Source organism: Lottia gigantea (genome assembly GCF_000327385.1).
Source record: "Lottia gigantea unplaced genomic scaffold LOTGIsca_58, whole genome shotgun sequence".
NCBI classification, from domain to species: domain Eukaryota; kingdom Metazoa; phylum Mollusca; class Gastropoda; family Lottiidae; genus Lottia; species Lottia gigantea.
In genome coordinates this window covers 183,032-194,783 of record NW_008709979.1, presented here as the reverse complement: position 1 = coordinate 194,783, position 11,752 = coordinate 183,032, and the positions used below count along the sequence as shown (strand labels likewise).

The 11,752-nt window shown below is 34.2% G+C and overlaps 1 protein-coding gene across 1 annotated transcript; it reads right to left on the bottom strand.

The window, feature by feature from the left end:
- Positions 1 to 432: 432 nt before the first annotated feature.
- On the bottom strand, positions 433 to 10,994 carry LOTGIDRAFT_166380 (hypothetical protein; the record flags this gene model as incomplete). The annotated part of the gene is made up of 12 exons (XM_009063452.1): positions 433 to 626; positions 1,187 to 1,324; positions 1,571 to 1,708; positions 2,141 to 2,278; positions 2,627 to 2,761; positions 3,085 to 3,222; positions 3,713 to 3,847; positions 4,135 to 4,275; positions 5,067 to 5,264; positions 5,729 to 5,944; positions 7,241 to 7,375; positions 10,922 to 10,994. The coding sequence occupies 12 exons, from the start codon at positions 10,992 to 10,994 to the stop codon at positions 433 to 435; spliced, it is 1,779 nt and encodes a 592-aa protein (XP_009061700.1).
- Positions 10,995 to 11,752: the final 758 nt, after the last annotated feature.

Sequence of the window (11,752 nt, the reverse complement as noted above, 5' to 3'; positions counted from 1 at the left end):
CACGTTGCAAGTCGGCTATCGGAGTTGCTTGCTCAGATTCCAACCGTTATAACGAAGCGGGTCGGGTTGTGATACAGTTGAAAGCAAGGATGGGGAGACTGGTGTATTTTAAACTTTTACAATCATGTAGAAGAAAACAGAAATGATATTGATGTTCTATGACACACGTGAAGTCTGTATCCACACTTTTCAAATCACATAATCGATTTTACTACATAGACCACCAATAACTCTGAACGATTTCCAACTGGTAAACTGCATGGACAGGGTTGAAGTTGTTACTCCCCTTGATAGCCTATCTTTTTGTCTTTTGCGTCTATTTCCTCGTCTCAACTGCTGACACTTGATCACCAAATGTTTGCAAGACCTTTCACATTCACAGCCCTCAATCAAGTATATCAAATGTTGTAGCACATTACATTTTTTCTGTCTCTAAACATGACCGTTTGCAGCAGTTAAAAGTTTTCTTTTTACTCTATGATCATAGTCTTCTAAATTCTTTTCTTGACGCCATTTTATGACGATACAGGCACAAAGTAAAGTTAAAAATAAAAACACAATTGCTCCTGCAGCTGATACAAATGTTGACATAACAGCATTGGATACATCTCCTGTATCACCACCAGCTGTAATAGAGACAAGAACTATAATTATAGCAATGCTATTAAATGACGGCGCCACTGATGCCAAAAAATATGTGTCAGAGTGCACCAAGTCAATTCAATTCATTTCCTAGAAGAATCCTTTCAGAAGTTACATGAGATGCCTGCGACTATGACGCCTATACATAGTTATCGCATTTTGAATACAGCCTCCATTGAGACAGTCTGCCCCTGTGTGTATCCCCAGTTTCGGGAGGCTGGCGCCGCCACTGATGCTTTTTGGTATGTATCTGATCTTAAACTGAAATACCCATCCAAGGATCGATCCGGAAGTATAAAATTATGATAGGTACAATGTTCAATTTGGAAAAATAATCCTTGACATTAATATTATTGATTAAAAGATTATAAACAATAAAGAAATTACATGTTTTATGCATTAAGCCAACAATAAGTCCTCCAAATATGATCAACTTAATGCAGTCCCAATAACACTAAAGATAGATTTTGTTTTTGGTTACCACTCCTTAAATTTTCAAAACCTTAGTCACCATAAACCTCTTTCACCATGAAAGACCACTTACTTTCAGCGCAATTATCCCCGTGGAATCCTTCGGCACAGCCGTTTTTACAACGACCAGTTACGGGATCGCATGGTTCTCTACTTTTACAGACACCACAAGTACTGTTACAAGCTTCTCCAAACATCCCCTCTGGACAAACTAAAAATATCAAATTGATAATTGTTCAGATAAAAATCAACATTTTTGAAATTTCTACTTGGTTGTTTAGCATCGATGGTATAATTCTATTTCGCTATGGAGTAAAAAGTCTGACGCATAATAAGATTTTCACCAACAAACAACGACAACATTAAAGTAAATCAATATCGACCGGTCGGTGGTGTCACCTACGTATGTCATGTAGTGTGCAATACGGAAAACTTATGTCAGTTCTAACCGTCTCACCCGATTGACACTTGTTTCCAATCCAACCAACATCACATTTATATGGACAACTGCCATTTCTTGGATCACAACTTGCACCATTGCCACACATACCACAAGTAAATTTACAATTGGCTCCGTATTTACCAGCAGGGCATTCTACAAAACACAAAAATTTAGGTCACAACATTTAAAGGAATGTTATCATATATAAGATATTTAGAGAATGATATGAACACGACATTATTACATATTGATGAAGTGTTATCCATGCCAATCTTGAAAATTTGTATATCTATGTCACTGGAAGAATCTAGGAACAATCAATCATTGAATTTAGTCGACCTGAACGTACCGACGACTGAAATATCACAGTTATGGCTTTTATTTTCTATTAACATTAATTGAATCCAATTCTAGAAGTCGTAATGGGTAGTTGGAATTTCTGACCATACATATAGTTGATCGCAGTTGTTAAATGTGGATCAACTTCTAGACAATCGCACTTTGCGATAATTATAATCACTAGTCACTCTAAGCCCACCTTTAAGATTGGACTTCAATCGCCCACTCTATTTATATTTAACCTACCATGTTTGCATGTATCACCATAAAAACCAGATTGACAACCAAATTTATTACAACTTCCGGTATCTTTTCTACAAGGTAATGATCGACAATTGCCACAAGTTTCTCGGCATCCTGTACCATACGTTCCACTTAGACAACCTATAGTGTATAGATAGATGAGTGATATATCACACTGTTTTCAAACGGGATTTCACTGAATATATCCAAGTAAGTTAGTGGTTCAGTAGTATACCAGCATAACCTTGTATGGTATTATATATGCACTTTTTACACTGAAGAGGTTCAGTGATAGATAGACTACCCTTTAAATTTATATTTTAATCGCGTTATTTAGAACATAGCAAAGGGTAGAAATAACGAATATAATAGATCTGTCTTAAAGTTGTAGGTTGATGAACTTTTTGAAATTGATTTTGCCTTATCCTTGCACATATCAGCTAAGTCGAATGGAAAATGCTACTACTTTGCGCATAGGCGTAATCTTACCTTGATTACAAAACACCCCTTCCCATCCAGCTATACAACCAATAGTACATAGACCAGTTTCTTTATTACATAATGACGATATACAATTTAAACAGGTAAATTTACAATCTTCTCCATAACTCCCTCGCTTGCATTCTAAAAATTACAAGTAAGCAAACTAACTCGTCGATATTATTGATGGGGGATGCATACTGAAGGGCAATTTAGTAAAGATAAGACAAGACGCTTTAGTATTTTTAAGGGCTAGAAACACAGATTGAGCGAAAATTAAATTAAAAACCTTTAAATTTGTAACGTATTATCATCGATTTTCGATTTGGGATATATTTGTAGCATTGCCCTTACAATTGCACAGCTATCAAACTCATGTAGACACTATGATGTAATTCGATCATCAAACAGTTCACCATGAATAACTGTTTTGGTGTAGATTTCATATACCATAATATTACTATTACCTTTTAAACATTTTCTTCCAAACCATCCGGATTTACAACCATCCAAACAATAACCAGTTACATGATCACAGATAGCACTATTTTTACAATGACCACATGGAAATCTACAGCTGATACCATAGTAACCTCGTAAACAAACTGGACATGAAATAAAGTGAAATGGTGTTTCGCATCAGAGGGACGGGCAACAACAAAAAGTGAAATACAGTTAGGGCATTATTGCTAGACCACTTGTATTTAGTCTACTTTTATCTGTTGAGGGCTCTTATATACGAACTACCTGAAGGTAAATAAACTGGTATACAGATGGCAGAATCGGTTGCGTCGGACATGCATTCTAAAATGTTTGCGAAAGACAGAAATAAACTTTAGTCCATGTTATGATGTCCAGGAAGAGAGAATATTTCCTGTGAAAGCTGACAACATTTTTATACAATAAAATCTGCTTACAACTAACACTATTTTGGAACGCTTGATGCATAGCAATTTTGTATAACCAATGGATAGAAAGTGTAGCAACCAAAACAAACACCATATTGTATATCATATTGTGTAGATATACTGGTGGAAGTAATATTCATTATAGCATAATTCAGGTATAGTTTAAATCTGTTACTTATTGCCCTACCTTCTGTACATTTACTTCCGGTATAACCAGGTTCACATCCTGCAGGACAAACACCAGAAATTCTATCACAAGATTCACCATCATAGCATTCACCACAGTTATGGACACAGCTACTTCCATAAGACATTACACAGACTGCAATAACAAAAAAAATGGCTTCAATGGACGTCTGATGCGGGGATTAAATTTGTGCGTTTTAGTTTAATGATTTGTCGCCGTGAAAAAATCAACCAACTACTACCAATTGTGATCATGTAGAACGTAGAAAATTGACATAAGTCGTTAGGGCGCTCAGTTGGATAAATCTAGCAATTAATTGATCAGGTTCTCTTCGATGCCGCCAAATGATGTCAGATTTGGCCCGCGGCAAAGGTGGGCCTGCATTTGTACTAGTTTTAGCGGGTAAAAACCATACTCTGTACCTTGATCACATCCAGAACCAGTAAGACCTGGACGACATCCTGATTTACAAGTACCTAATATTGACTGACAAACTTCTGTAGAATTCAAACATGAACATCTTCCATTACAGTTAATTTTACCATACGTATAATTTGAACAACCTACAATAGGGTAAATAATTATCATTCTCAAAGTAATTTCATTATTTATTTTCCTAAAAGACAGGCACTGTTCTATTAAAATCACCACTTAAAATAAAATGCATATTCGTGTGTCCTGGAATTGATTAACTCTGGTCCACGGATGTGACGATAGTCTTATAGTACTTTGTTTCAGTGGAATTTAAGTACTGTAAACACATTTTCGGCAACGTGTTGGCCACCATTTTGACATTTCTCACCCGAGAAACAAACATTTGGCCCTGTATACATACAGCAACAGTTTGACAAAATGTTGTCAGCATTTACAGTACTTACAGGTATACTACCCCTTAAGATTTTTAACCTTGGTTGAAATAGGTTTTTGTTCATCAGTGGACTTACTCAGTGTCATAACTATACAAAAGATGCCCTCTATAATCCAATAAATCCATAAAACTTAGTAATAATTCATTAAACTTAGTAATTTTGAACCATGCTTTTAAAAGCGTGTTTCGATAATTATTTAGTTTTATGGATATATACCTCTTATATAGAGATTCTATTCTGTAAGTCATGGCACCTGGTAAGTCCAATAGATGAATATTTATACCAAGTTTAAAACTTTTTATGTCAATTCTAAGAGGTATCCTTTTAACGCCACTGTATATGTGTAAAGATTGGCCTTATTACTTATTTAAGTATCGTATAAACTCGTCTTTGCATTAAATAGAATGTCAAACATCATAGTTCAATACAGATCCATTAGGATGGTAATTAAAATGCGATATGCTGAAAACATGAAGTTGACTCACTATAAATATGAAAATCACAAACATTAACCGGACGGTCTAAGCTAAATATAGAAACATATCGACCATAAACATCTGCCTGGTCACATTGTACGTCTCCTTCTTCTGATTTCAATGTTGTACATGGAAAACCCCAAAATATATCATCATGATTCTCATCTGTGACATGAATTCTCCAGTTGATCATACTAGTATTAGGTCCTGAAACACAATAATTATTAGCAATGTTTCATGTTTCTGAAGTACTGTAATTTCAATGTTATTTGAGATTTTAAGACTCTCTACTGGATTTACTTGGCTGATGTTAACACATATTTCATTGCATTATGAACAGTTGAATAATTGGTCAAGTATAAGGTTCATCTTCTCAAATTTCCAAACGTCTAAGAATCTACAACCTATACAAAGACCGGAACACGATTGTCATGAGGGTATAACAACCTGCTAAGTGGACACTAGGTTGAATTAGTTAATCTTCGACGAACATTAAAAGCAAGCGACTGTTAAGTGAAGCGTCATATTATTGAATAAATGTATGGACATTGTATGCTGTCCTTCATGGTACAGCATGTTACAATGAAATATCTAATCTATAAGAAAGTTTTGTTTTCATCTCTAATCTCTCCTGTAAGTCGACAAGCTTTCAGATAATTCACTGACTCTACCTTCCAATACCTCTAGTGGTGATGGTATTCTGAAAATAACTGTACCTGGTACTAGTCTCATACTGTACACCAACTGACTTGATCCAAGATCTATTTTCAACCAACCAGTTCTGTTAGGTATAGAAGATACACATGTTGTAACATCTTCATCTACTACTTCAACACCTCTATCAGGTACCTTTCTTATTTCAACTGGAGCAAGGTAGGCTAAATTCTCTGAAAGGAAGGGAACTTTACATTATATTTAATTTGGTGCTCTTTCGCACTAAGGTGATACAGGTTTATCGCTTTAATAATTGAAAATAAGAAAAATCAGAGCTTCATCGAAACAGGGTGAGTGGATATGGTGATGATATATCAATTTTAATTAAAGCACCATTAATCAGTACAAGCTCCTCGTTACTTCTATGTGATATAGATTTACATAATATGTTCTGAGAAACCATAATACTATGGGAAAAGGTAGTCGTCGGGTCTTGAAAACCATCTGATGAAGATGACCATGGCCATGGATCACGTTGACCTACCCTCACTTTCTTTTTGCTGCACAAAATGTTCAGAAAAACCACAGAAAATGGCTTTAAGGTCATGTAGGAGGACAATGGAATGTTAATGGCTCATTAAGCATCCTTACATCGATCAATAACTACCCAGAAAGATTTGAAAATAATGATATTACATTCACAGCAGAATTTGATTTAATTCTTTTAAGATGATGGAGCTAATAACACGAAGATAATTGCAATGTACATATAGTTGTCTTTCTGGTATCCATTAGCGATTGCACATTTCCAATATTAGATATAAATAATATTTTTATTTCGCAATAAAATTAATAGTGTGAAAATATTAGAAATATGGCGACAAAAACCATGTTCCAATAATACAATTTCAGTACAATCAATATAATAAAGAAGCTCAAGACTAATAAACCGGGTGGCTTTCAATACTTTCTGGTGTTAGAATCAATTTACTAGCAAACATCTTGATCAAACCAAGAATGCAATCTAGTTACAGTTTTAATTTCACAATATATTTATCTTTCATAAATCTTCTTCTTTAATTCAAATTTTCTGTAATCTTTTTATACAGCGATGATTTATTAAGGATTGAAGCCCTCAAGACCCTTATATATATTGTAATATAGAATATAGGAAAAATCGACCACAAACTAATTATAGGCAACTGTTGTTATATCATGGTCATAAATTACATTGTGTAAGCTATATGTTTTCGAATCTGGTGCATTGATGAAGAATGTATAAGTATAATGACCATTCCCTGACAGTGCAGGAGCTTAAAGGGACCAGCCTAGCTGCAAAAGTAACTTACTTCAAAATATAGAAGCCTTATCTTTTAGAGATTTGTCATTATTAGCTGTCAAGTGGCTATTGTGAACACTGTCGTTTATGTTTGAAGACATCAATATACCTATGAATTCCTTCTCTGGCAGTCCTCTCAAGATAAAATGATAAATCAAGGGGCATAGACATTTTCCATTCTCGTACTTACGCCTTTGACAAGCTGTACCAGACCAACCAGCATCACAGCCTGCAGGACAACCACCATCTTTAACATTACATGATGCTTGATCTTTACAATGACATCGAAATTTACACTCTGAACCAAATCTAGAGCCAGGGCAATCTACAAAAGAATATATAGACTTGAATAATTTATCTTTTCTAAATGCTACAGTCGTCGTGCTAGTTACCATTCAATAAATATTTTAAATGGTCATGTGAAAATATTAGAAACTGAATTTTTTCACTGACGAAGGCATGACCTTACTATAGGGATGTTACCTGGTTGTGAACTGGGTTGGTCCTCTCAAAACTTTACTGATTGATGCGTTGACTGTACGTCCAAGGCTGAATGAAAACTAATGTTCTCTTTATGGTTCTTGTAACAGGGCTTGGTCCTAACATATCACCTACTAGATTGAATTCATAAGAGAACCGATAAGAGATTATGTCCAATAACACCCAATTCATTACGTGCATATATTGTCAGACACAGTCATATTATACCATGTATTAAGATTAGGTGCCTGTATTTTTATTGAAAAAATACACCAGTATATTTGTTATTCTTCTGGACAAACACGAAACTCAAATCTATATATATTATTAAGTATAAAAGTAATAATCTTGTTTCTGTTCTAGACATAGATGTGATGAATGATTTTTAAAATTTCAGTCTGTATACATGATCAATATGTTTGGAATTTTCTTAAAGCAGTTTGATCGCATTAGAGAACCAGACATATAGTCATGACAAGTGTCTCTTACCAAATTACCAATTGAACCAACAAATTATTTAGACGTACTTTCCTTATTAGCTATACTAACAACTTATTTGGAACTGAAAACAAATTAAATGTATGCAGAACTGCTATCCTTATTAGTTATACTAACAGATTACTACGACCTTTATCTGTTCGGTTAACAATTTATCAGAACTGTTGCTCATTCTCTGTTATTCAATCTAATTTTCAGAACGGTTACGGGTAGATTCTATTCTGACGTGAGCTAGAATGTCCAATAGCGATTCAGAGCTTTTGAATGGTCAGACCTATTGAAGTTATCATGCGACATGCTCATCGATAGACCAACTGGATATTCTTGAATATTTGCTAGGAAGTAGAATGTGGGCAATTGATAGCAAAATTCATTTTTCAGTCGACAGTGCGTTAAGGTCGATTAAATCCAGTGATTGATTGGATTCTCCAAGATGCCACCAGCTTCAAGGAATCGTTACATATCCTGTTCTTCTTCGATCCCGACAGTTACAAAGTCGACCTGTGTGCACCTCTTAGTATCTATGGTTTACAGCATTATCTTGATGTCAACTCAGAATAATAATAATGTTAAAATAACCTTTGATCGTCGTTCTAGAGAATAATTTTATATATACCGGTATTTATTTAAACTTGGTAGATTTCACCTGGGAATAAACCTTATCTTGGCCATTGATATCTTTTTGTTATTGTCTACAAACCATCAAAGCGATCTTGCATTTTATTTATTCATAAGATTAAATGGAGATTCACAAACCCTGTCCATATGAAATGAATCATAACGGTGCTATAGAAAGTTTTTATTTGATACGATAAATGATCAACTTCAGTGTATGATATTGAATTTTTAAATGATATCCGATGATCAATCATCATTATTAATAATAAATCATTAACATTGATATTAAAGTCAGAATGTCACGTAATAAACTTATCCATAACAGATAATTATGATGATTTATAGGAATGTTTTGAAAGAAACGTCCAAATATAATGCCTGCTAAATTTGGGGTTCAGATATCCTTCAGAAGTCCTCTAAGATTAGGCTCTGTATGTTCCATGCTTCGACTCATAAAATGCGGGATAAGCTCTTTCTGAATCTCATAGGAAATGATCGAAAATACTATGTGTCAGAACATGTCATTCAGTTTGACACTATATTCCAATTATATATGCAAACGCTTATTTCTGATACAGTAGTACATTTTATATGCAGAGTTATGAAAACTGAAACTGAAGTGGTACCACGGCTGTAAACACCTTGAAATACAATTTCAGTAGTTGTACAAGAAAAATAACATAACCCGCCACCATGGCCTTTCATAACTGTCTGGTGAAGAAGTAGTTTCACATCCATCAAACGGCGACTAGATTCATTTCAGTGTCTACAGTAAACGCGAATATGAGTTAAAGTTACGACAAATTACCCGGAATAGAAATAAAAGAAATATTTCTGTCATAGTTTTAGATAATTATGTTACATATATACCTTTTTCCGAGAGTCATATATGTTTATTGTTTTTACAGAACAGACAATCGTGATCATCTGCACGAAAGTCAACTGATATTCTTGGTGTTCCATTGAGACATAAATGAGTTTGGGTTTCAGTTAGGCAAGTTTCAGTACCAATGGTTAATCGTTCAGCAGTCTTTAGTTTTAATCTGTCAAATAGTTCACATAAGAGATGATATGTAACACGGAATGATATTTTTTCTATTGACAAATGCCAAGCGAAATTGCGAGATATATCAAGTGACAATTTTGCATTAAATGAGACAAGAAAGAAGATACATACAAGACCACCTTAGTGTATTGGACCCAATTTTTACCCAAGAAATCGCATTAGCGACCACGAAAATTTGCAAACTCAATGACTATCTATTTCTTCTAGCAAGTCTAATAAGATCTGGCGATTACCTTTTGATAAATTTAAATATAATTATGATATAGCGTGACATTAACTCCTGCTGAAACAGTTATAAATATTTAAAGAGTAATAAATACAAGACAGTACTAGTAGTGTTAAAATATAATGTTGTCGAGATGTTAATTCACTCATTCTCTCATCATTTCATTATTCACTTTTCTATTTAGTTGTTTCTGGATTTTTTATTGGTCTTTTATAGTCTTTGCCTGACCTTTCGCCAAGTTGTACCAAACGCATTACACAGAACTTCAAGAATAGCTTTATGAAACGTTTGGTCACTTATTCTGATGATAAATTTCTTCATTATTTCCTTGTCCACGGCAGACCGAACCATTAACTACCTGACGAAACGAATTAGTTACAATGTTCAATTTGAATTCATTGGGGTTTTTTATCTTGTAAATCTTGTCAGAAGTTACTTTTAATTCATTTCTCTAAACACAATGTAGACGGGAGTAAATACAAGGTCTTTTCTTGTGACCTAGCCAGTGATTCTATAGGATAGCATCTTCCAGATACCTTATACCTTCAACTGGTCAAACATATTGGGTACCATATCCTGATAAATGATTCTAGTTATACCAGTCTTGCATCAGAGAGCACCAAAGTAAAAATCAGCTAAGAAAGAGTGAAAATACCGTTGAAAGTTTTTACGTATAGCAATATTCATCTTGTAATAAGGAATACAGCCAATCAGAGGTCCCTGCAGAAAGGCTGTAAACATTACGACTTTGTAATTACAGACTGTCTGTCGAGGCTTCTGATTGGTTGTATTCGCTAACGTACAATCCAATCACATTTCTTCTTTCACGTTACGTGATACAAGAAAATTAGCTTTTGCAATCAAGGTATATGTACGAAGTTCGTAATAGCTTACATTGTGAAGATAGGGATAAGATAAATAACCTACCAAAAACTTCTTCAGAGTGTTTATTGATAAATAATACCTAAATGTGCATACTTTACCTCGAGTTTCACCAAGATGAGCTAGAAACATCCAAACAACAACCCCAGTCCAATACTGTAACATGGTATACATTCTACTTTTAATTTATCATTTTAATGAGTTCCACTGACAAACAGACACTCTGGAGAAAGAAAACTCTCTAATATAAGGTCACACTAATCAGTTTTTTTTAACATTGAATTCCTGATTGTAACCATTAACACACGTCAATAGTGGAACCAATACTGACCAGACACAAGTCTTCTAACTTTCTTTATTAACACAATTATTCCTTATAGGAAAACCAATTGGAATTATAAACCTATTCCTTACAGGCACACTATCCTTTAGACTTGGCTCCTATATGAAACAATACCTAACAAAAATCCTCACTGTTAAAATAGTGCTCAATACATCAATTGTAGAGCGATATAGAAACAAGATCTCTTATATTTCATGCCTGACATCCACTTCCTTGAATCATTTGAAAATACACCCAGAAAGATGAATATAATTGTTAATATACAAATACTTTTTTTTCAAATTTGACTTCATATACAAAAATATACATTTTAGTCAACGTGTTAGTGGATATCAGTGTTTATAATACATCCAGTAAACATCAAAACATCCAGTTGATGGAATTTTACAACATAACATTCTCCATATCAAAATACAATCCTTTTAACACAATACAGTGTCGTTCTATCACTTATCTCTACAACCGCTATATCTCCTGGGTTTTTGAAATATTGGAATCGCTCTACTTCAAATCATCCAAGTCACATTCTTTAGAATTTTTAAAACTGGATAAACACTCTTCACTCTCGAATAAACTACAGAACTTTAAG